The sequence below is a fragment of the Chiloscyllium plagiosum genome, unplaced genomic scaffold, assembly GCF_037043375.1.
Source record: "Chiloscyllium plagiosum isolate Xiang-an unplaced genomic scaffold, Cpla_swu_hap1 HiC_scaffold_14, whole genome shotgun sequence".
Classification (NCBI taxonomy): domain Eukaryota; kingdom Metazoa; phylum Chordata; class Chondrichthyes; order Orectolobiformes; family Hemiscylliidae; genus Chiloscyllium; species Chiloscyllium plagiosum.
Window position 1 is genome coordinate 9950502 of NW_028270152.1, and position 26457 is coordinate 9976958.

At 46.1% G+C, this 26457-nt stretch overlaps 1 protein-coding gene across 2 annotated transcripts in view; it reads left to right on the forward strand.

Annotated features, from left to right (window-relative positions):
* The window catches only part of LOC122558816 (plexin-A1-like), a 588446-nt gene that overhangs the window by 486142 nt on the left and 75847 nt on the right, over positions 1 to 26457 (forward strand). For both annotated transcript variants that reach the window (XM_087994072.1, XM_087994073.1), the window contains exons 20-22: positions 8913 to 9147; positions 15609 to 15751; positions 17853 to 18109. In XM_087994072.1, the coding sequence (XP_087850198.1) occupies positions 8913 to 9147; positions 15609 to 15751; positions 17853 to 18109 (635 nt within the window). The remainder of the gene's footprint in view (positions 1 to 8912; positions 9148 to 15608; positions 15752 to 17852; positions 18110 to 26457) is intronic.

Consider the following 26457-nt stretch of genomic DNA (forward strand, 5'->3'; position numbering starts at 1 on the left):
AAAATTACTCTGGTGTTCCGGCCTTCCATCGCTGTTGACTCCCACCTACCTTCCCGACTGCCCTTTGCTCTCTGACCTTGCCTCCTTCGAACCTTGTTCTGAACTTGCCTCCCAGCCTGCTTTGTTTCAACTCGGCTTGGCACCTCCTTCCTCTGCTTTTATAGTCTCAGAATGAAGGGGCGCCAATTTAAGATTGAGATATGGAGGAACTTCTTTGGAATTCCTTGCCAGAGTGAGTGGGGGAGGAATCCTTGTGTATATAGAGAGATTTTTGATCAGTCGGGGAATCAAGGGTTACGTGGAAAGGGCAGGAAAGAGGGGAATGTTGGATTAGCCATGATCCTGTTGATTGGCTGAACAGGATTGAGGGGCCGAATGGCCTACTCCTGTTCCTGTTTCTTATGGTCTTTGGGTCTAGCTTTGCCAGTGCCTCCTGCTTTCTCACCCTTCGTCCAGTCTGCCATCTAGTGGCAGAGATGAATTGTTGCAGGAATACTTGAGGAGAGCTCCCTGCCCGAAATTACGTCTGGCACAAGTGGGGCTTGTACAGTGGTATAAGTCAAGAGGGAGTTAGCCTGGGCGTTGATTTCGATACCCATGAAATCTTCATGGTGTAAGATTCAATATAGGCAAGGAAACCTCCTCCTCATTACCACTTACTGCATCCTACCTCCTCAGTTGAAGAATGAGTAGTCCTCTGTGTTAAGCAGTTGTTTGGAGAAAGCACTGACAGTGGCATGGGTATGGAATATACTCTGGGTTGGGGGATTTCAGTGCCCATCACCAAGAGTGGCTCTGCAGCAGCATTACTGATTGAGTTGGTTGAGTCCTAAAGGACATAGCTGCTAGACTGGGTCTACAGCAGGTGGTGAGGGAACCAACAAGAGAGAGAAAAATACTTGACCTCATCCTTACCAATCTGGTGGCTGCAGGTGCATCTGTCCATGGCAGTATCAGTAAGAGCAAGACAGTATAGTGAGGTAAAGTCCCGCCTTCACATTGAGGATACCCTCCATTGTGGTGTGTGGCACTATCACCGGGCTAAATGGGACTGACTTCGAACAGATCGAGCTGCTCAAGACTGGGCATCCATGAGGTGCTGTGGGCCATCAACAGCAGCAAAACTGTACTCCAGCACAATCTGGAACCTCATGACCTGGCATATTTCCCACTTAACCATTGCCATCAAGCCAGGGCATCAACTCTGGTTCAATGGAGAGGGCAGGAGGGCATGCCAGGAGCAGCATCAGGCATACCTGAAGGTGAGGTGTCAATGTCTGAACGTAGGGCATAGGAACGTACGGACATGAGGAGGCCATTCAGCCCTCAAGCCTGTTCTGCCATTCAGTGAAGTCATGGCTGATCTGTGGCCTAATTCAATATACCTGCCTTTGATCCATATACCTTAATACCTTTGCTTAATAAAAAAAATCTCAGATTTAAATTTTACAAATGACCCAGTATCCATTGACATTTGTGGAAGTGAGTTTAAAACCATTCGCAACTCATCATACACTGGAGCAGTCAATGTTCAAATGTAACAAGACAATATCCAGGCTAACATTTAGTCAGAGTCAGACAGCACAGAAACAAACCCTTCGGTCCAACCAGTCTATGCTGAACATCTTTCCAAACTAAACTAGTCCCAACTGCCTGCACTTGGTCCATATCCCTCCACACCTTTCCCATTCATGTACTTATCCAAATGTCTTTTAACTGTTATAACTGTACTTGCATCCACCACTTCCTCTGGCAGTTCATTCCACACTGAAACCACTCCCTGTGTAAAAAAAGTTGCCCCTTGTGTCCTTGTTAAATTTTTCTCATCTCACTTTAAAACTATGCCCCCTAGTTTTGAAGTCTGTAACCCAAGGGAAAAGGCCTTTGTTACTCTCCCTTCTCTCTGTCTCTCTCTCTTGTCCTCTCTCACATGCACAAAAGCACGGTGGGCAGCACGGTGGCACAGTGGTTAGCACTGTTGCCTCACAGCGCCAGAGACCCGGGTTCAATTCCCGCCTCAGGCGACTGACTGTGTGGAGTTTGCACATTCTTCCCGTGTCTGCGTGGGTTTCCTCCGGGTGCTCCGATTTCCTCCCACAGTCCAAAGATGTGCAGGTCAGGTGAATTGGCCACGCTAAATTGCCCGTAGTGTTAGGTAAGGGGTAAATGTAGGGGTATGGGTGGGTTGCGCTTCGGCGGGTCGGTGTGGACTTGTTGGGCCGAAGGGCCTGTTTCCACACTGTAAGTAATCTAATCTAATGTAATCTAATCTACTCACCTTATCTATGCCCCTCATGATTTCATAAATCTCTATAAGGTCACCCTTCAGCCTCCTACGCTCCAGTGAAAAATGCCCTCGCCTATCAAGCCTGTTTTTATAACTCAAACCCTCCATTCCTGTCAACATCCAGGTAAATCTTTTCTGAACCCTCTCCAGTTGAAGAACTGCACACAGTACCCCAGAAGAGGCCTCACCAATGTCCTGTACAACCTCAACATGACCTCCCAACTCCTGTACTCAAAGGTCTGAGCAATGAAGGCAAGCGTGCTAAACCCCTTCTTAACCACGCTGTCTACATGTGATGCAAATTTCAATGAACTATGTACCTACACCCCTGGGTCTCTCTGCTCTACAACACTATCCAGGGCCTGCCATTAATTGGATAACTCCTGCCCTTGTCTGTTTTACCAAAATGTAATACCTTGCTTTTATCCAAGTTAAACTCCATCTGCCACTCCTCAATTGCCAGACAGTGACTATTTCCAATAAGAGAAAGTCTGACCACTTCCTCTTGACTTTCAGTAGTGTTACTATCACTGAATCTTCCACTATCAACATTCTGGGGGTTACCATTGCCAAGAAACTCAACTAGACACACCATATAAATATGGTGGCTACTAAAACAGGTCAGAGGCTAGGAACCCTGCAGTGAGTAGCTCACCTCCTGACTCCCCAAAGCCTGTCCACCATCTACAAGGCACAAGTCAGGAGTGTGATGGGATACTCCCCACTTGCCTGGATGGGGGCAGCTCCAACAACACCCGAGAAGCTCGACACCATCCAGGACAGAGCAGCTCCTTGATTGGCGCCACATCAGCAAACATTCACTCCCCCCATTAACAATGTTCAGTACCTGTAGTGTGTACCATCTACAGGATGCACTGCAATAATCCACGAGTCTTATTAAAGAGCATCTTCCAAGCCTAAGACCACTACCATCTAGAAGGACAAGGGCAGCACATACACCCTCCAAGCCACTCACTGTCCTGACTTGGAGATTTATCGCCGTTCCTTCAGTGTCATTGGCTAACATCCTGTACCTACCTCCCGAATAGCATCATGGGTCTACCTATGTGCCAGGGACTGTCGCGGTTCAAGATGGCAGCTCACCACCTGAAATAACTGCATAGAGACCATTATCCTGTCACCTTTATGTACACATGGAGAGTCCTTGACACTGATCCAGCTCCCTCAGAGACAACAGAACCTCTGACACTGTTTATATCTGTCAGCCAGGGCTCCCTGATTAGACCAGTTTAATAGCCGCAATCAGGGAGCTCATATTCTAGGAGGTCCATCTGGTTGACCTGGTTACAATCAATTCACCACATCCTTACAGGGTAACCAGGGACAGACAATAAATACTGACTCAGACTCATCCCCTGAATGATTTTTAAAAGGGCTAGGTCTATCTAAAACACAAAGTTTAAGTATTATTTTTAAAAATACTGTAAAGAGTTAGTGCTGCATTGTTTCTTTTATACTTGGTGATGTATATTTCATTTGATCAACTTCAGTGAGGAGATCACAGCAAGATATAATATAATACAATATAAATGATACAATATTTCAATCTAAACATTATTTTTTTGAGGCAAAATGTGACCAAGGGAACCTAATTCTGACTTTAACATTGACTCCTATGGGAATCTATGATTCACTTAGAGTCATTTCACTCAAAGTTGCAATTTGCAGGAACGCAAGCACAATGTCAAGTGAGGATTTACTGTACTGTGTGCAACCTGCTTATTTAAGAAAGGATTTAATTGCATTCGAGGTATTGCAGCGAAATTTCACTTGGCCGATTCCTGGGATGAGCAGATGATCTTCTGAGGAAAGATTGGACAGACTTATGCCTTTATCCATCGGATTTCAGAAGAATAAACGGTGATCTTATTGAACGATACATGATCCTGAGGGGATTTAGCAAAGTGTATTCTGAAAGAATGGCTCTGCTAATGGCAGAGACAAGGGGACAGCGTTAATAAATAAGGGATCTTTGTTTCAGATGGAAGTGAAGGGAATTTTCTTCTCTCTGTTGTTATCGTATAGTTTCTCTTCCCTAACAGCAGTGGATGTGGATAGTCATTGAATATTTTAAATAGTTTAATTGTCTAAAGAGTCAGAGGATAATAGGGGCAGAGAGTTGAGGTCATAATCAGATCAGCTATGATCTTATTGACTGATAGAACTGGTTCAAAGGGCTGAATGGCCTGCATTCTAATCCATAAATTTATTGTAACACCTGATTGATATAATCACACAATTCAAACAGATCACATCAGGCTAGAGAACAGCACTGAAGGAGGCCATTCGGCCCGTGATGCCTCTACTGAATTGTAGTGGCGTCATGAACAGAGGCTGCTACCTGAACTCTGCAGCGGAGCATTGTGCTGTCTTGAAAGTGTTGCAGCTTGTCCTCAGGCCAGTAACATGTGTTAAAGGTTTCCTCCGCTGTCAGTGAGCCTGTCTGCTTTCTACAGTGAGAGGAAATGTCTCCTTTTTAATTTGAAAAGACCAGTTTGTGCTCACGAGGAAGACAAACATTGCATTGATAAAGTTACGTCGACAGTAAATGCCAAAGTGCATTACTGTCAACAGATTCATCTTAAAAATGTAGATACATTTAATCCAGATACACGTGAGGTGCTGCATTTTGGAAAGACAAATCCGTGCAGGACTTAACGCACCTTAATGGCAAGGTCCTAGGGAGTGTTGCTGAACGAGGAGACCTTGAAGTGCAGGTTCATCACTCCTTGAAAGTGGAGTTGCAGGTAGATAGGATAGTGAAGAAGGCATTTGGTATACTTTCCTTTATTGGTCAGTGATTTGAATTTAAGAGTTGGGAGTCGAAGAGTGTGGTGCTGGAAAAGCACAGCCGAGAAGCAGGAGAGTGATTCCTGATAAAGGGCTTATACTTGAAACATCAATTTTCCTGCTCCTCGGATGCTGCCTGAACGGCTGTGCTTTTCCACAACCACACTCTTTGACCCTGATCTCCAGCATCTGCAGTCCTCACTTTCTCCTATAAGAGTTGGGAGGTCAAGTTGCGACTGTAGAGGACATTGGTTAGGCCAGGTTTGAATACTGCACTCAATCCTGGTCTCCCTGCTGTAACAGGGATGTTGTGAAACTTGAAAGAATTCAGAAAAGATTTACAAGGTTGTTGCCAGGTTTGGAGGATTTGAATTGCAGTATAGGGATAGGCTGCACAGGCTGGGGCTGTTTTCCCTGGAGCGTCGGAGGCTGAGGGGTGACCTTATAGAGGTTTATAAAATCATGACGGGTGTGGATAAGGTGAATAGGTCCTTTTCTTGGGGTACTGGATCAGTGGTGCTGGAAGAGCACAGCAATTCAGGCAGCATCCGAGGACAGGTGCCTGAATTGCTGTGCTCTTCCAGCACCACTGATCCAGAATCTGGTTTCCAGCATCTGCAGTCATTGTTTTTACCTTTTCTTGGGGTAGGTGAGTCCAAACCAGAGGGCAAAGGTTTAAGGTGAGAGGAGAAAGATTTAATAAGGACCCAAGGGGCAACCTTTTCACACAGAGGGTGGTGTGTGTATGGAATGAACTGCCAGGGGAAGTGGTGGAGGCTGGTACAATTACAAGGCATCTGGATGGGTATATGAATAGGAAGGGTTTCGAGGGGTATGGGTCAAGTGCTGGCAAATGGAAGTAGATTAATTTAGGATATCTGGTCGGCATGGACGAGTTGGACTGATGGGTCTGTTTCCGTGCTGCACATTTCTATGACTCCATGGCTTTTAATTGCGATCTGGCTGGGTCCCTCAGAAAGACATTGAGATGAAAGACCAATTGAAATTCCGTGCCTTTCTCCACGTTGTGTATTGGGATCTCTCCTATCCGTTAGCAGCAAGACTGGACTCAATCTGACATTTCACTTGGACTGTGCCGAGTCTCGTCCGAATCGATACGCATTAGGAGTGTAACAGGCATGTCCCCTTTAAACATTTGCTGATTGTAACCCGACTCCCGAGCAGTGATTTTGTCTGTTAACAGATCGTCAGCCAGTTCCTGAGTGACTCAGCAATCTGTCTGCAGTGTTGGAGCGGATTCCGTCATCCATTTGTTGGAAAGTTCTGCTCTTCCGCTGCTTCATAGGAAACTCGGGAACATGGGATGATGGCAGAGGGATGTGAGGTGCCAAATGACATGAAATATTTCACAGAGCCTGAGGACTGGTGCTGCAAGAGCAAAACTATTTCCTGTATTCAACAACTCATCAACTCGCATTTGAGCTGAGCAACGGGAATTGTTTGTTTGAAATGATTGGATTCTTATTTCACGAAAAATTCCTTTCTCTTATTTCCATACAGAGAAACACTGGAAAAATAGCGGCAGGATTTGGCCCATCAAAATTGCTCTGACCATAGAAAATCATCATCTCAATTCTGTAGTCCCACTTCCTCCCTGTACCCCTCAGTATCTTAACTGTCTAGAAATCTATATTTCTAACTGAAATAATTCAATGGGTTTACCTTCACAGTCTTCCGTAGTAGAAAATTCTGCAGGTTCATCAGCCTCTAAGTGTTTTAAGACGTCCAACACCTCCTTCTCTCTAATATGGACACTTTTCAAGATAACACTATTTATTTCTCCAGGTTTCCCAGCTTCCACCTCCTTCTCCACAGTAAATACTGACTTGAAAGGGTTCAGAAACGATTTACAATGATGTTGCCAGGGTTGGAGGGTTTGAGCTACACGGAGAGGCTGAATAGACTGGGGCTGTTTTCCTTGGAGCGTCAGAGGCTGACGGGTGATCTTATCGAGGTTTATAAAATCATGAGGGACATGGATAGGGTAAATGGACAAGGTCTTCTTCCAATGGTAGGGGAGTCCAAAGCTAGAGGTGATAGGTTTAAGGTGAGAGGGGAAAGATCTAAAAGGAACCTAAGAGATAGCTTTTCCACACAGAGGATGGTGCGTGTGTGGAATGAGCTGCCAGAGGAAGTGATGGAGGCTGGTACAATTACAACATTTAAAAGGCATCTGGATGGGTATATGAATAGGAAGGGTTTAGAGGAATATGGGCCAAGTGCTGGCAGGTGGGACTAGGTGAATTTAGGATATCTGGTCGGCATGGCCAAGTTGGACCAAAGGGTCTGTTTTCGTGCTGTACATCTCTGAGTCTGTGACTGTACAGTGTTACTGAGAGAGTGCTGCGCTGTCTGAGATATGTTGAGAAGTGGGGATGTTCGACCTGTTCAGAAGCTCATCGAAAACCTTGGACAACTTGGACAAGAGCAGACCGTCACTTCTGTGCGAGCCAACTGTGCTGTAAAAGGATCAGCTTGGCACTCAGGCTGTTTCGAGGAGTTTGCTGTGTATCAGTTGGTTTCCACATTGATTGGACAGAGGAGCGTGGCTGCAGAACTCTTGAAAAATGTCCTGAGGACAAAAGAAAGTGCAGGGTTGTTGTTCCTTTAAAGCAAAATACTCGTTTCATTAACAAAGATTTGCTATAACACAATTGACGAATTGAGGACAATGTGTCTAAAGCACAACGTTTTGAAGCGTGTGTTGGTTATAACATGATTCCGGGCCCAGTAGTTTAAATGGTGCTGCTATTAGGGGATTTTCTTATAACACGGGGTCACACGAGAACGGAACTAATGCGTTATAGTAGAACTGACTGTCCTGTGGATGAATCACAACCATCCCTATGATGTGGAAGCAGGCACGTGAATCTACACTGACCCTCCAAAGCGAATCCAACCTCCCTGCCCTCTCCCTGCATTTCCCAATCTAATTCATCTTTGGACTGTGAGAGGACACCAGAGCATACACACATGCACATGCTCGCAGACACACACACACATAGCTGTAATTGAAGTCAGGTCCCTGGTGCTGTGAGGCAGCAGTGCTAACCACTGAGCAATCACTGTTAAATGCTGGAAATCTGAAACGAACGGGGAGAATTCTGGACAAACTGAGCAGGAGAGAGACAGAGAGAAACGGAATTAATGTTTGAGTCTGGTATGACTCTTCTTCAGAGTTCTGAAGAAGATTCTTGCAGGACTCACAATGTTAACTCTGTTTCTTTTCTCACAAATGGTGCCAGACCCACAGAGTCTCTCCAGCCTCCTCTGTGTCAGCTGTCCTCTGTGTTTACCCCAACCAAACAAGAGGGAAAAAGAGATGGATTGAAGTGAGTGAAGTCTTGGTGAAGCTAATACTTCATGGAAGGTGTTTCAAAATTGGGAGAGGATAGAAAGTTGGAAGGGGGAGAAATGCCAGAGTGTTGTGAAAGTGAATTAAAGTCATCCTTGTCTTATCAGATCTTAGGGTTGCTTCATCATTGGAGAGAGAGATGACTGGTGGTGATTTAACCTGAAGGTCACCATGCCTGGGTGAGGGAGAGGTGATGGAAGAGATTCCTTTATGGGCACCTCAGCTGATATGGGAATTGAACCCATGCTATTGGTGTCACAAACCAGGAGTAGGCCATTCAGCCCTTCGAGCCTGCTTTGCTGTTCAGCAGGAGCATGGCTGAACCGACATTCCTGAGGTCCATTTCCCCGCATTTTCCTTGTAACCTTTGAATCCCTTTGATGGTGCGAGGTGTAAGTCTCTCTCTCTCTCTCTCTTCTTTTCCCTCTTGCCTTGCAGATTAAGGTGGGTGGTCTGGAATTCTCACCGGGCATGCTGCACATCTACTCGGACAGGCTCCTCACCATGCCAGCCGCCTTGGGCATTGGTGGAGGGGGTGCCCTCTTGCTGCTCATTATCGTCATTGTCCTCATCGCCTACAAGAGGAAATCGCGAGATGCAGACCGCACTCTGAAGAGACTCCAGCTTCAGATGGACAACCTGGAATCCCGTGTGGCTCTGGAATGCAAGGAAGGTAGGAGCTGAAGCGACTGTGTGACCTCTCTGAACGTTTCCTCTCTCTCTTCTGAGGGAGCAGTTTTGTTTTAAGATGTGGCATTCTGCTGGAAGTACAGCTCAGAAACATGGGCAGCACGGTCCTCACACTTCACACATAGGCAGACAGGGAGTGTTTTTGGGGTGTCTGTACACATTCTCTGGAATAAGAAGCTAGCGTAATGGTAACCATGTTACCACTGTCAATCTGGTTCACTAATGTCCTTTAGGGAAGGGAACTGCCATCCTTACCTGGTCTGGGCCTACATGTGACTCCAGACCCACAGCAATCTGGTTGACTCTTAAATTGCCCTATCAAACTGCCAATTAACACAATTAGTTCACAGGCAGTGAAGGATGGAGTTATAGAATCCCGATAGCGTGGGAGCAGGCCATTCGGCCCATCAAGTCCGCACTGACCCTCTGAAGAGTATCTCAGCCAATCCCACCCCATTCCTGTAACCATCATTCCCCATACCCAATCCACCTGACCTGCACATCTTTGGATTGTGGGAGAAAACCGGAGCACCCAGAGGAAACCCATTAAGATACAGGGAGAATGTGTAAACTCCACACACAGACAGTCACCCGAGGGTGGAATCAAACCTGGGTCCCTGGTGCTGTGAGGCAGCAGTGCTAACTGCTGAACCATGCCACCCCAGGTCCATATGATAAGTCATTTCTCATATTTTTCCCTAACCACACCGCATCTTTTGTACAAAAGCATAAATTGCCCCACACAGTGTTTCACAGACACACTCTGAAACTAAATGCAACACTTCACAACAACTTTTTGAAGTTAATTGACTAAGAGTTAAAACAGTCTTTCAACTGTGTCCCCTAATTCCAGTCTCTCCTAAAACAGGAGTGTCTCTCAGGATCTTAACATAAATCGCCTCTGGATTGGGCGTTAGTTAGGATATGGGCAGCAGAGTTCGAAATGAGTTGAAATTCAAGTGAAATCTATTTATTATTTGGACATGGGCCAAACAAAATCCGGTTGGATGTGTTCCTGGAGATTTCATCCCAAGTCTTTCTGTCTGGAGCTGCCTATATCAGACCATAACATATAGAAGCAGCATGAGGCCATTCAGTCCATCGAGTCTACTCTGCTGCTCGATCATGGTTGATCTGATAATCCCACCCTTCCCCCTCCTCCATGTTTTTGTTACCAACGGACAGAACTGTGAAAGACACCTTTTTTAAAAAAAAAATGCCTGTGTGTTTTATCTCCCAGGTTTTTTAGCTGCTGACTGTTCCCAGGAGATGAATTCCCAAAGACCCGAGCACACTTCTGAATGGCTGTCAGTTATAAGCCCCATGGAACAACGCTGTCATTCCTTAACAAAGAAGGACCCACATAATCCTTTTTAAACATTAGATGTGAATGTCTCTGGCAGCACCTGTAGTGTTTTCACTCAGCGTGGCGACTCAGTGGTTAGCAATACTGCCTCACGGCGACAGTGACCTGGGCTCAGTTCCACTCTTGGGTGACCGTCTGTGTGGGCATTCTTCCTGTATCTGTGTGGGTTCCCTCTGGGGTGCTCTGGTGTCCTTCCACAGTCCAGAGGTGTGCAGGTTAGGGTGGATTGGTCATGGGAAATTGCACCGTAGTGTCCAGGATTGTGCAGGCTAAGTGGGTTAGCTATGGGAAATGCAGGGATAGGCTAGGGTGGTTGGCATGGGCTGAATGGCCTGGTTCCACACTGTCAGGACTCTATGATCCAAATGCAGAGAATCATTATGAGCTGGAACGCAAGGGTGGGGGAAGTGAATAGGATGGGCGCTTGAGGGAAAGAAATGTGTAGGGCTAGAGCAGAGGGATGGGTTTGATTAGATTTCTTTGCAGAAAGCTAGCATGGACCTGGAGGTCTGAATGGCCTCCTTCTGGTATAATGACTCTCCTGTTCCTTTCCTCCCCTCTTCAGAGCAGTGTCACTGAGGTGTGAGGGGAGACACAGTGACCAGCTCCAGCTAACAAGCAATTAGGATTTGTCCCTCAGTTTGAACTGTGAGCAATTGACAAGGCTCCATCTTATTTAACAAGGACTGCTTGGCACAGGACTCACTAGAGAGCTTCATTAGGTGCCTGTGCTGAGATGTTGTATCCATATATTTTGTCATTTCCCTTTTCAAAAGTATTATTAACAAGCTGCCAACAAAAAGGAACATAAGCTGTGCAATGCATCCTGCGAATGGTGTTTAGGGAGGTACAGGGTTTTCTCTTTATTCAGTGTTAGCTGCAAAGCTAGCATTTATTGTACATCATTACTTCCTGCAAGCGTGTTTTCATTTGGAGCTTCGTGCAGTGGGATCAGCTAGCCCAGTTGGCTGGATGGCTAATGCAGATTGACACTAACAGCGTGACTTTAATTCCCACACCGGCTGCGGTTACCCTGAAAGACTCTCCTTCTCAACCTCTCCCCTCTCACAAAGTGTGGTGTGCCTCAGAACGAAACAGTCTCTCTATTAAGAGGTAGCAGGAGTACCAAGACTTTACCTTTGCCAGGAGTGTCAGATACGGCAGAAGGTTCAAAAATGAGAGGGTGCACATCGAAGACATTAGGCTGGAATGGAACAGACGAGGATTTGTAGTCCTTCATAGGAGCAGGAATAGGCCATTCAGCCCCTTTAGTCTGCTCTGCCATTCTCGGGTCAAGGCTGATCATCAAGTTCCATGCCATATTCCTGCACTATCCTCAATCCCACAAAGTCATTAGGGGTTAGAAATCCATCAGTGAGTGACAAACTGCAGTATGCAGCCATAAAAACTGCTGAAAACAGATTTAAGAGTAACTTTGAAAAGGAGAGATATGGAGGGGAAAGATTTGGTGGGGGAGGGGGTGTAAGCAACAGAGAGAAAGCTGCGTACTGACAGGGTAGTTGTTTGAATACCTCCCTCAGTGTTGTATCGTTCCCTAATTTTCTTGGCATTTCAAACTGCATATCCTTCAAAGGAACATTCCTGTGGGATCTTGCTGTGCCCAAATTGGTTTCAATAGCAACAATACTTGAGAAGTATATGCCAGGAGTAGTGAAGATTGGGGATTGTGAATGGATATGCAACTTTAAAAATTTTCTTTTAACAATGAGAACGTCAATGGGCCGAATGGCCTCTTCCTGCGCTATTTGAGGACATTCACTCACCGTACACGGGCGTCCCTGGTTAGGCCCAAAAGGCAATTGTAATGAACTCATGAGCCAATTTGCACACAGCAAGCTCCCACTGACAAAGCAATAATGACCAGATTTTGTGGTCTTGATCGAAGGATCCATGTCCACCAGGATAATTGGAAAGACCAAAGAACCATGGCTGCTGGAGATCTGAAACAAGGAAAAACAGAAAGTGCTGGAAAAACTCAGCAGGTCTGGCATTGTCTGTGGTGCGAGAACAAGAGCCAATGCCTTGAGACCAGGTGACCCCTCTTCAGAACATTAACGCTGTTTCTCTCTCCACCAGACCTGCTGGGTTTCTCCAGTGATTTCTGATTTTGGAGAAGACCCCTGTAGTGTTGATAGTGATGAAGTTAGAGGGCTACGGAGATAGAGCTGGAGACTGGGACTAGCTGGGTACCTCTTTTGGGAGCCAGCACTGACAGTGATGGGTCAAATGGCCACCTTCTGTGCTATAATATTCGATGATTCTTCTTCAGAATGTTAGCATAGGATCTCTTGTATGGGGTTGACTGGGCGTCTGTTTAACATGTCATGCAGAAAGCATCACCCCTTCCACAGGACAGCACTCCATCTGTCGTACACATGACTGTCACGGATGATTCATTTTGTGTACGAAGTCCTTGACTGGGACTCGAACCCAGAACCTCATGATGTAAAGGCCAGAAGGCTATCAACTGAGCCACAACCAGAATAAAGCAGAGTGCCTGAAAAGCAAAACGGATGAGACAGAGGCAGCACAGTGGTCAGCAACTGCTGCCTCACAGCACCAGGGACCCAGGTTCAATTCCACCCCTGGGCTGTGTGGGGTTTGCACATTCTCCCCGTGTCTGCATTTGCTTCCTCTGGGTGCTCTGGTTTTCCCTCACAGTCCAGTGAAGTGCAAGTGGAGGTTAGAGGGATTGCCCATAATGTCCAGGGGCGTGTAGGTTTGGTGTGTTAGCCATTGGGAAATTCAGGACAGGATAAGGGGATGGGCTTGGTGGGACCCTCTTCAGAGACTTATTGGGGACTTGTTGAGCCAAATGACCTGATTCCATTCTGTAGGGATCCTATTCTATTCTGTAAAGAAGCAGATTACAAGTGCTTCAGTGCCAAGACATATTGTGGAGAAAATATTGGCAGAGTATTGGAACCATGGGATTTCGATGTAGGGCTCAGGGCACAACACTGCTAATAAAGTCATATTGAAGATTGGGTTGGTGGTAAGAAGATGAAGAGGTTCCCTTGAGTATTTACAAGAGTATTCCTGGTGAAGGGCTTTTGCCCGAAACGTCGATTTTCCTGCTCCTCGGATGCTGCCTGACCTGCTGTGCTTTTCCAGCACCACTCTGATCTAAACTCTGGTTTCCAGCATCTGCAGTCCTCACGTTTGGCTATTTACAAGAGTGAGCCTTATCTCGGCTCACTAACAGATGGGTCACTTCTCCCTGGGAATGCGTTGTTTCATTTGCCGTTAGCTTTCCCCCTGATAAATTCCATCTTCTCTTCAACATCCCCACTCCCCCTTCAAACCCACCTTTTGTGATGGATTCTCCCCTGGATGATGGACTGGGTTGTGACCCTCTTGGTTTCTAATTGGTGGCAGCAATTGAAACTAACAGTCAGTGTCACAAGTGCTGAGAATTCTATCTTTCTTTCTGAAAGTGTGCAATCTATATTCATAACTGAGCAGTGGGAAGCCATTTCCCTGATGCTTTGACCTGCATTCAGTGTCACGTCTGTGCCTCAGAGTTTGTAAGAAACTTTCACAATATGGGCACCAGCTTCAGTGTACTTTTCCATAGCTACCAGACATTTAGCAACTTACTGACGATGGCTGGGATGAATGAAGCGTTGTTTATGATTATTTCCAAGTGGTTAGCACTGCCTCATGGCACCAGGGATCCACGTTCGATTCCTCAGGCAACAAGAGACAGTTTGCACATTCTCCCCGTGTCTGCGTGGGTTTCCTCCGGATGCTCCAGTTTCCTCCCATAGCCCGAAGATATGCAGGTTAGGGTGAACTGGCCATGGGGAAATTGCCCGTAATGTTCAGAGATGTGTGGGTTAGGTGCATTAGTCAGGGGTAAATGTAGAGTTATAGGGTAAGGGAATGGGTCTGGTTGGGATACTCTTTGGATTTGTTGGGCCGAAGGGCCTGTTTCCACATTCTCGGGATTCTATGAAAATAACAGACAACAAATGAAGAACTCGGGTCCCTGATTTAAATCAATGAACTTGCTCTTTCTATCACACAAAGAGTAATACCTGGAATATAGAATCCCTACAGTGTGGAAGTAGGCCATTTGGCCCATTGAGTCCACACTGAGCCTCCGAAGCACAATCCACTCAGACCAACACCCCTACTCTATTCCTATAACCCTGCAGTTCCCATGGCTAATCCACCTAGCATGTACATCCCTGGATATTACAGGGTAATTTAGCATGGCCAAACCTGCACATCTTTGTACTGTGGGAGGAAACCCATGCAGAGAATATGCAAATGCCACACAGTCACCCAAGGCTGGAATCGAACCTTGGTTCCTGGCGCTGTGAGGCAGCAGTGCGAACCACTGAGCCACTGCATCATTCCAATAAGAATATGATAGAGGCAGGTTCAATTGAGGCACTGAAGAGGGCACTGAGTGATTATTATCCGTGGTCGGAGTGAGTGAGGGGCATTGGCCAGGGAATTAACCTCTGGTTAGAGCTAACGTGTGGACAAGGATCTTTGGTCAGAGACTGAGTCCGGTGATGCTGTATCTGCAGGCAATGCAATGTCCTGCATTGGAAATGGTGCAGCCCTCAGAGACAGGTAATGAGGAAGGAGCACATCGCAAAAGGGGTGTATTTTTCTTGGCTGTGTGTGTGTGTGTGACGAGTATCACTGACCGTAAGATATAGGGGCAGAGGTAGGCCGTTGAGAAGAAGGTCAGAAACATGAGGAAGCAGATAGAAGAACAGTATCAGAAGACGAACAGGTTAATTTTCTTTACGCATTGCAAGCTGTTGTAAGCTCGACTGTGGTACCTACTGGGGCAATGGAGGCCAACTCAATAGAAACTTCCAAAAAGGAATTGGGATAAGTCTTGGAAGTAAGGAGAAAAAATTGCAGAGCAGCGGAAAAAGAGCAGTGAAGGGCTGGGTTGGTGTCTGTAGCAGTGGGTCTCCTAATCAGATCTTTCTCTCAAAGGGCTAGCATTGGCCGGTGGGGCTGAATGGTGATCTCTAAGGCGGTGTGATGCTGCACGGTTCTGTCTCACAGTGCTCTCTTCTGTTTTTCAGCATTTGCCGAACTGCAGACCGATATTCACGAGCTCACCAGCGACCTGGATGGTGCCGGCATCCCGTTCCTCGACTACCGAACCTACGCCATGAGGGTCCTGTTCCCGGGAATAGAGGATCACCCAGTGCTCAAGGAGATGGAGGTACAGGACCCTGCTAACGTCTGATGCAATTCAGGCACTGCACGCGGTATTCCCTTCTCTCCCAGGATCCCCCATCGGCTCCCTCCCCCAACACTGTGCTAACTCCGCTAAACCCACCTTCCACCCAGAGTGATTCTAACACTCACTTGGAGTTAAAGGAGTGAGAATGGAAATTGTTGTTTAGAAAAGGTGCAAAGTTTGCCATCAAAGCTGGGTTCCTGGTGCTGTGAGGCAGCGGTGCTAACCACTGAGCCATCGTGCTGCCCCAATAGGAATATGGGAGAGGCAGATTCAATTGAGGCACTGAAGAGGGCACTGAGTGATTATCATCCAATGTTGAAGTGAGTGAGGGGATGTGGCTGGGACATTAATGTTTGGTTAGAGGTAACGTGTTGACACAGATCTTTGGTCCTTGCTTCGTTATAGTGTGCGGTTGTGGCTATGATGTGATGGGAACAATGTGAATGCATTGGAGAGAGTGAAGGAGCAGTCTACAAGAATGGGTCCAGCAGTGAGGAAGTTCAGTGATGAAGATAGATTGAAGAAGACGGTTCTCTTTGGACAGAAGAAGACAGAGAGGATATTTGACAGAGGCTTACACAATCTTGATCTGGATGGATAGAGTTGATAGAGCAGGAGCTTGATCAGCTGGAGAAGTGGGCCGAGAAATGGCAAATGGAGTTTAATATAGATAAGTGTGCGTGTGCATTTTGGAAAGTCAAATCGAGGTAGGGATTTCATTATGAATGGCAGGGCCTTAAGGAGTGTAGTGGAACAGAGGGACCTCTGGGTTGAGATGCACAGTTCTCTGAAAATGGAGTCTCAGGTAGACAGGGCAGTGAAGAAGGCTTTTGGCACAGTGGCCTTCATCAGTCAGGGCATTGAGTATAAAAATTGGGAAGTTATGTTGCAGTTATACAGGATGTTGGTGAGGCAAAACTTGGAGTATTGTGTTCAGTTTTGGTCACCTTGCTATAGGAAGGATGTTATTAAACTGAAAAGTGTGCAGAAGAAATTTACAAGGATGTTGCCAGGACTCAAGAGACTAAGTTAAAGGGGAGGTTGGACAATAGGACTTATTTCTTTACAGCGTAGGAGACTGAGAGGGGACCTTATAGAACTGTATAAGATCATGAGAGGCATGGATGGGGTGAATGCACTCAGTCTTTTCCCCAGGATTGGGGAATTGAGGACTTATAGGGCATCAGTTTGAGATTAGAGGGTATGAATAAAAGGGAACCTGAGGGGCAAATCTTTTTACACTGAGGGTGGTACACATATGGAATGAGCTGCCAGTGGAAGTGGTTGAGGCGGGTACATTAACAACATTTAAAAGACATTTGGACAAATACACAGATAGGTAAAAATTAGGAGGATATGGGCCAAGTGCAGAGAAACGGGGTTAGCGTGGATGGACATTTGGGTCAGCATGGACCAACTTGGGCTGAAGGGTCTGTCTCTGTGCTGTAGGACTCTATGACTGTAAAGAGGAAGGAGAAGAAGTGGGTGTAAAGTGATCTGGGAAAGAAGCAAGGGTGGATTGAGGAAAGAAGGGTTTTCATTCGGCCATTGGCTTGGGTATAAAGGCAGTACCTGGAAATGAGGTGGCGGTCGGTTCAATTGAGGCGTTGACGCAGGGTATCGGACATGTCTCCACATGACTCCAGGCCCGTAGTGGTGTGGTCGACTTCTCACATCCTGTCAATAAATAAAAAAACAAATCCATAGCAGACAGAGGCAGGTACAATTACAACATGTAAAAGACATTTGGGCAGGTGCGTGGATTGGCAATGTTTCAAGGGATATGGGCCAAAAGCAGGCAAATAGTGAGTTCAGTTCAGGAACCCTGGTAAGAATGGATGAGATGGGCCGAAGGGTCTGTTTCTGTGCTCTATGACTCAATGGGGTTGACTCCTAATTGCCCTTTGACATGGCCCTAGAAAGCTATTCGGTTTTATCACCAGGGTATAGGGTATCTAGGAATGGGCAATAAGTATTAGCCTTCCAAATGAAGCTTTCTCCCTGGAAAAACCATCTGCATGTTCGCCTGTGTCTTGACCGATTCAGGACGTTGATGATTCTTTGCTGCTCTTTTCCCCAGGTGACAGCGAATGTGGAGAAGGCCCTCACTCTCTTTGGTCAGCTGCTCAACAAGAAGGTCTTCCTGCTGACCTTCATCCGCACCCTGGAGGCTCAGCGAAGCTTCTCGATGCGTGACCGGGGTAACGTGGCCTCGCTGATTATGACCGCCCTCCAGGGTGAGATGGAGTACGCTACCGGGGTCCTCAAGCAGCTCCTCTCGGACCTGATCGAGAAGAACCTGGAGAGCAAAAACCACCCGAAACTGCTGCTGCGGAGGTGAGTCTGAGGGGGACCTGCAGGAGGAATGGGTGCTGCCCCTAACTCTCCCAACAGCCACTGAACGCAGTCTACATGAATAACATCCCTTTATCGTCTGATTGATTTGAGCAAACTATAGGTGCCATGCCTGCAGGGGGAGTCTGAGCTGGAGTTTGGCTTTTCTGAGGTTTGGGATTGGGCAGTTTGAACTGTGGGCATTACAGGTCAAGCTGGTTGTGTGGCATCAAGGATGGCAGACTTGAGTAGTGTATGGTTTGGTAGCTAGTCTGCAGCCACAGTGTGCCAATGCAGCACCTAGTCCAGGCAAGACCATTGGACCATAAGACCATAAGAAATAGGAACCAGAGTAGGCCATTCGGTCCCTCGAGCCTGCTCCGCCATTCAATAGGGTCATGGCTGACCTGACGTTCCTAACTTTCTTGCTCGTTCCCCTTGATACCCCAACTGATCAAAACTTTCAACCTTAAATATACTCAAGGACTCTTCCCCCACAGCTCTCTGCAGCAAGGAGTTCCAAAGACTCTCAACCCTCTGAGAGAAAATAAATCATAACTTTTAAGGATTTTACTCCATTACGGAAAGTTATGAGTAATTCCTGGTTTTCAGGGTAACCAGGTTTGGGGCCTGGTTACCCTCGTGCATTGTTTCTTCGCTGCGGGAGGGGCGCCATTTAGTGTCAACTTTTAATTTCCAACAAGCTTCCAGAACGCAATTTTGGTGTTGTCTAAGGACTTGACCCTTGCAGTTTCAAAGGGCCGTGTTTATGGAACTCTCCTGTTCAGTTCTAGGCAATAGAAAACAGGAGCGGGTGTACTGGCCTTGGAGAAACACGTTAGAATGGCTCTGGGCTGGAAGGGGTTAAATTATGGAGCCACGTCTCTCAGACTAAGCTTGTACCTCAGGAGGTCAAGAGATTGAAATTTTTCAAACTTGAAAACCATTTGATGGGGAGGTTATGGAGGAATGATCTCTCCTGGTGGGTAGTCTAGAGTTAGGAGATGTTCTTGAAATTAGGTTTTAGGGGATTTACAAAACATGCAACTGGGGTCAGTTGAAATAGCAAACAATAAAATTTTGTTGGTGAGGCTATTGTAGGCTGGGGGGGAAGGCAATACGAGGGAGTTGAGGTGCTGATCAAATCATGCAATTGAATGGTGAAGCAAGCTTAAGGGGCTGAATGGCCTGCTCTTCAGTCAGTCAATCAACTACAGAGAGAACTTGCAGCAACGCAAGGATAAGACAGTATGTGAACTGTAACAGTAAACAGATTCCTTATTTGACACTTCGATTTCCTGGACTAAGATCAGTGCCTCATAAAGCAGGAAGGTGGTTCGGTCTATGACAAACCGAGGTAGGAACGCAGGCTCCAAGTTGGAGACATTCTGTAGTTGGTGAAGGGCTTATACCTGAAACCTCAACTCTCCTGCTCCTCGGATGCTGGCTGACCTGCTGTGCTTTTCCAGCACCATCCTTTTCGACTCTGACTCTCCAACGTCTGCAGTCCTCACTTTCTCCTGTCGTTGTGTCAACCCATGAAGTGTCTCAGTAATTCCAGCTCACTGCCCCAGTGCAAAAGGAGAGGAGGGGCAAGGAACAAGAAATGGACTGGAGAATAACTCACCCACATGAGTTCGCTGGGCCTCTATTGACAGGCAACAGTGAACACTCCTTTTCATCCATTTGGCTGATCAGGTTTTCAACCACTTTCTCCCCGTAACCTTTGATCCCCTTGGCAATCAAGAACCTATCTATCTCTGTATTAAATATACTCAATGACCCAGCCTCCACAGCCTTCTGTGACAGTGAATTCCATAGATTCACCATTCTCTGGCTGAAGATGTTTCTCCTCATCTTCATTCTAAAAGGTCTTCCCCTTACTCTAAGGCTGTGCCTTCGGGTCCTAGTCTCTCCTGAGAATGGAACCATCTTCCCAACGTCCACTCTGTCCAGGCCATTCAGCATTCTATAAGTTTCAATTAGATCCCCCCCCCCCCTCATCTATTCTAAACCCCATTGCGTATGGGCCCAGAGTCCTCAAACGTTCTTCATATGTTAAGCCTTTCATTGAGAGGCTTAACGTATGAGGAATGGGAATGATCCCAGGAATGAGAATCCCAGCTGCTCCAGAGGTGTGTAATGACATCTGTGAACAGGCTGATTAGAAAAAGAGGTTAATAGTAACAAAACTGAATGGTGGAACAGGCCAGTGGCCTCCTTTAATAGATTTGTAAGGAGATAAAGGTGCAGTGCACCATCAGTTGGGATATGATAAATAAAACATTCCACACTGACAGAATGTGAACATTTCCTCTCCTGTAAATGTGAACTGTCTTGGCAGGTGCTTGGTGCTCTCTCTGCGTTTAAACATCAGCCAGCTTTCACTTGCGATTCCCATCGTCAGCCCCACAGGCCTCTTCTATGAAGATGTGAAGCATTGACTCACTCTGGAACTCATTAATGCACGGTCCCAAGACTCCTCATTTGCAGCAACTGCAGTATTCGGATGTGTGGGCATGTCCTCCAGGGCCTGAGAGAGGAAAGGTTGCAGTTGAATAGGGCAAAAAACTTGCACGTAGGATGTCAGTGTAGAAGCGAGAGGAAGGCTGGTTATTTTCTCATTGTATATGACGGCAGATTGGGGATAGATTGGGGGGAAATAATTGGGAAAAATTGACTGGCAAACCCGCAGTGTGCCTTCTATTAAAGAAGAGCTTTCAACCCATTTCACTCCCTCATCTGTCCAAAACTGTCGCTCCGCAATCATAGAGTCATATAACACAGAAACAAACCTTTCAATCCAACTAATCCATGATCATAATCCCACCTGCCGCGCTAAGCCTATAAACCTCCAAACATTTCTTATTCATGTACTTATCTAAATGTCTTTTAAATCCTGTAACTATACCCACACCCACTACTTCCTCTGGAAGTTCATTCCACACACGAGCCACTCCCTGCGATAAAAAAAGTTCCCCCTTATGTCTTTTCTAAATCTTTTTCATCTCACTTTAAATAGATGCCCTCTAGTCTTGAAATCTCCCACCCATGGAGAGGAAATGTTCACATCCTGTCAGTGTGGAATGTTTTGTTTATTGTATTCCAACTGATGGTGTTCTGCACCTTCACCTTATCTATACCCCTCATGATTTTACAAACCTCTAATAAGATCACCACTCAACCTCCTACGCTCCAGTGAAAAAGTCCCAGCCTAACCAGCCTCCCCTTATAACCATTCCCGGCAACATCCTGGTTAATCTTTTCTGGTTCCACTCCAACTTAATAATTAACAGTCCTTCAGTTTCAGTTTTGTAACATCAGTCTGGAACAGAGTTTGGCAGGTTATGCACAAAGAGCCCGCAAGTACAAAGTTCAAGCATCCTCTCCTTTTACAGACGGTCAACATTTACAAATGTAATCCTTAATGTGGGTGTCAGTGGCAAGGCCAACCGTTGTTGCCCATCCCTAGTTTCCCTTGAACTGAGTCTTTTTCTAACTCATTGCAGGGTGCAGTTAAAAGTCATGCACATTACTGTCGGTCTGGAGTCACATGTAGACTAGGGCTTTTCCCCAGGGTAGAAGGACTTCAAAACTAGAGGGCATAGGTTCAGGATGAGAGGGGAAAGATTTAAAAGGGGCCAAAAGGGCAACCTTTTCATGCAGAGGGTGATCCGTGTGTGGGATGTGCTGCCAGAGGAAGTGGTGGAGGCTGGTATAGATACATCATTTAAATGGATGGGCATATGAATAGGAAGGGTTTAGAGGGATATGGCCCAAGTGCTGGCAAATGGGAGAGATTAGGTTAGGATATCTTGTCGGCATGGATGAGTTGGACTGAAGAGTCTGCTTCCGTGCAGGACATCTCTATGACCGTCTTGACATCTCCTCATGTGGCTCAGTGCGTGGGACTTTCCACAGTTATGATGGTGCGATATGAATGCAGGTTGTTGTTGTACACGAGCTGTGCATTGCAATGCTCACCCTTTCCCACTGTGCTTTAGCCGAGTGCATTTGCTAAGTGAATGAGCAAATGCATAACAGCGTGTGATGCACAGCAGTATTGAAGCATTAATTAACTCAGTCGGTTGGTGTCACAAATGTCATGTGTTGCCGCGGTGCAGTTAGCATTGAGTTTAAGACTAGACATTCTGACTGTTTGAAGCTGAGGGGGACAAATGCATGTTGTGAAAGAGATGTGAACCCCTGTATGAGTGCAGACCCCCAGCAACCTCAGCTCCCTAAATATGAAAGTGCATGCATTTCGCGTGAGATAGATAAGTCAGGAGTTGGAGCCATTGTCCTGGCTGTGGGCTGCAAAATCAATATCAATTGGTCTAAATCTGGTAGTCCCACTCAAAGAAACATTGGGGGGCAAATTCAATCTCGTTGAGAGCTACAGTACCAAAGAAAGCCCTTTGCCCCATTGTGTCTGTGCTGTATGCACCAGTCCGTGGCAGTGAAATAAGAATGGGGGCAATGATGATGATCATTGAGGTTGAGAATTGACTTTCATTACTGGATCAATGTCAAAAGAGCTTGACTCTTTGATTTGATTTATTGTCAGATGTACCTGGGTATAATGAAAACTTTTGTTTTGCATGCAATATGAGCAGATATTATTTGATTTGATTTATTGTCATGTGTATCGAAGTGTAAAGCTTTGTTAGAGAGCAGTACAGGGAGATCATAGTAAGCAAGGACATAGAGATCATAAGGTGAGGGAAAAAACTTAGACAGAGTAAGGCATACAAAGTTACACCAAACAGGACATACGCGAAGCAGCATTAACAGATCAACATTATTTGAAATTAGAGAGGTTCATTCATCAGTCTAATCACGGCAGGGAAGAAGCTGTTCCTGAACCTGTTGATGCGTGTGTTCAAGCTGTTGTATCTGCTGCCTGACGGAAGAGGTTGTAGGAGAGCATTACTGGGATGGGAGGGGTCTTTGTTGATATTGGCAGCCTTTCCGCAGCAGCGGGCTGTGTAAATGGAGTTCATGGATAGGAGGTTGGCTTCAGTGATGGTCTGGGCTGTGTACACAACCTTCTGTAGTTTCATACGGTCCTGGGCAGAGCAGTTGCCGTAACAGGCCGCGATGCCAATGGACAGTGTCCTTCCTGAGGTGCATCTGTAGAAGTGGGTGAGGCTCCTTATGGTCATGCTGAACTTTCTGAGCTGCCTGAGGGAGAAGAGGCGTTGTTGTGCCTTCTTGACCATTGTGTCTACATGGGAAGTCAGGACAGATTGGCGGTTAGCGCCACTGTGAGGAATTTGACGCTGTCCACCCTCTCAAACTCACTTCCATTGATATAGATGGCGCGCGTTCTCCTCCTTTCTTTCAGAAGTCAATGATCAGTTCTTTCATTTTGCCGACATGAAGAGAGAGATTGTTATCAGTGCACCAGGTCACCACGCCCTCCATCTCTTTCCTGTATTCTGACTCAGACCATACAAAGTGCATTAGGGCAATAGAGCAGCGTGAGACCAACATTAAATTTAAAATGTTAAAAGTTCATTCTGAAGTCTAGTAACAGCGGGTAAGAAGCTGTTCTTGAATCTGTTGGTATGTGTGGGCTTAACCTTTTGTATCTTCTGCCTGACGGAAGAGGTCGGAAGAGATTATGACCGGGGAGGGAGGGGTCTTTGATGATGTTGCCTGCCTTCCTGAGGCAGTGAGGAATGTAACTGGAGTTAGTGGATGACGGGAAGGATTATCCACGGATTTTGTTCCTGTGTCCTCAGGACTATTTAGTGTTTGCATTTTAAGTCTTAGACAAGCACAAAATCCAACTACCAAGAAATACTGATCAACGAGGAGTTTACTTTCCATTCTTACCTCTTGGTTTTAAATCAATCAACTTTTGAAGAATAAAATATTATCTCCATCGCTCACTTGTGAGCTGTCTCTCATCCTCTCCCCCTGTCAGCTTCCCTCTGTCCTCACCAACACCATCCACAACTCCCCCCATATTCTTCCACTCTCTGGTTCAGTTCAAGAGCTGTTCACAAATTAGAATTAATGAGCATTGATAATCAAGAAATATTTTAATTACTTTGCTGGGGATGTTCCCAAGGTCATTATCATGCAACACTGTTGAAGTGTAGTCAGATCTGAGGTGACATTTTGGTGATTTATGTATTAAGTTGGCTAATTAACTTAATTGGTAAATTTTAATTGGAATTCGATATTTACTTAAAAGAACGCTGGGCACTTTGACGTGATCAACCATTCTATGTTGCTGTCTGTCTCTATCTCTCTCTTTTTCTCTGCTGGTAAGATTTTTCATTTTAATGTGAATTCTTTCACCTCATTCTGTTTCAGTCGTGTTATCTGAGGATTGTCTCCATTTTTTCAGATTGCATTTCCTTGAATTGGTGCTTCCCAGTTTCTGACATGCTTGAGTTTGCAGTTATCTAACAGTTATGCTTTCACTTGTCAGAACTGGGTTAGGTCCCAACTCAGAGATGTCAGGACTGTAGCTCTCTGCATGTGATCACTCAGGGTCTCCAGGCAAATGAAGCCTCAAGCTCAGGAGAAAGGAGTCTACAATCCGAACATTTGCCCCAAAGTGCAAACAAACCACAATAAAGGGTCTCTTCTGAAGTTGAGGCAAAAATGTATTGTGTCAGCCAGTTTTCATTCTCTTACGTAGGGCAGCACGGTGGCTCAGTGGTTAGCATTGCTGCCTCACAGCACCAGGGACCCGGGTTTGATTCCAGCCTCGGGTGACATTCTGTGTGGAGTTTGCACATTCTCCCCATGTCTGCGTGGGTTTCCTCCTGGTGCTCTAGTCTCCTCCCACTGTCCAAGGATGTGCAGGTTAGGTGAATTGGCCATGCTAAATTGCCCGTAGTGTTAGATGCATTAGCCAAGGGTAAACGTAGAGGAATATCTGGGTACATTGCTCTTTGGAGAGTGGGTGTGGACTTGTTGGGCTGAAGGGCCTGTTCCCATGCTGTAGGGAATCTAATTTAATCTACGTCATTACTCTGTGTCTGTGTGTGTTTGATGGAGACAGTGCAGATGGAGCTTTACTCTGTATCTAACCCCGTGCTCTCCAAGTCCTGGGAGCGGTTGATGGGAACAGTGTAGAAGGAGCTTTACTTTGTTTCTAACCCTGTACTGTCCTGGCCTGGGAGCATTTGGTGGAGAAAGTGTAGAGAGAGTTTTACTTTCAGTTTAAAAGATTAGAGTGAGCTTTACTCTGTATCTAACCTCGTGCTGTCCCTGTCCTGGGAGTGTTTGAATGCACGTTAGGTATTTGAATTGGGAAACATTTTCCATTTTCCACACTCTGTTAGATAAACACAGAGATGAGCTCAAGGACAGTAGAATGTTAATTTGGCTGTGGGTTCCTGCGACTGCTGTTCAAGCAATTGTTTAATAAAAAAAAATTCCAATTATGAACAGAAAATGTCATCATAAGGTGCCTGTATCTTGGAGACTTTGGGGATCCAATTAGCTGGTCAATGCTGAAACGGAGACTGAGTTAAGATCAGTTTGGTCAGAAAGTGTAACGTTTGGAGAGTGTCCCAGGTGAGATGGATGTTAGAGATCTTGACCCCCAAACTTGCCCTCTTGAACCCCTCTATGCTGTTCTGATTTGACACAATCCCATGTACAATTTTCTGAATTTTATTTGATGTCTGCATGGGATGTGGCATCTTAGCTGGCATCCAATTATACCCCAGACAGCTCAGTAAAAAGTCTATCAGAATCCCCTATGTTGGCATTCTGGGTTGCCAATGGGTCTTGGCCAGTCAGATTACAAATTCTTAAAAGTCATAGCAACTTGGTTCTCATAAGACACCCAGACTGTTCACTTCAATTGGCGTTTCTAACCCTGCTCATAATGCCTGCCTGAAAAATTCTGATCCCCAAATCACTAAACACACAGCTCCCAAATTTCTGACAGTTTCTCATCTCAATCCCTGACTCATTAACCCCACTGTGTCTTAATCCCTGACTCACTAATAACCCCCAGTGCTCCAATCCCTGACTCACTAATTCCACCCAACACCCAATCCCTGACTCACTAATTCCCCCCGTGCCCCAATCCCTGACTCACTAATTCCCTCCCATCCCCCAATCCCTGACTCACTAATTCCTCCCGTGCCCCAATCCCTGACTCACTAATTCCACCCCCTGTGCCCCAATCCCTGACTCACTAATTCCCCCCCGTCCCCCAATCCCTGACTCACTAATTCCCCCCAGTGCCCCAATCCCTGACACACTAATTCCCCCTGTGCCCCAATCCCCGACTCACTAATTCCACCCCCTGTGCCCCAATCCCTGACTCACTAATTCCCCCGTCCCCCATTCCCTGACTCACTAATTCCCCCGTG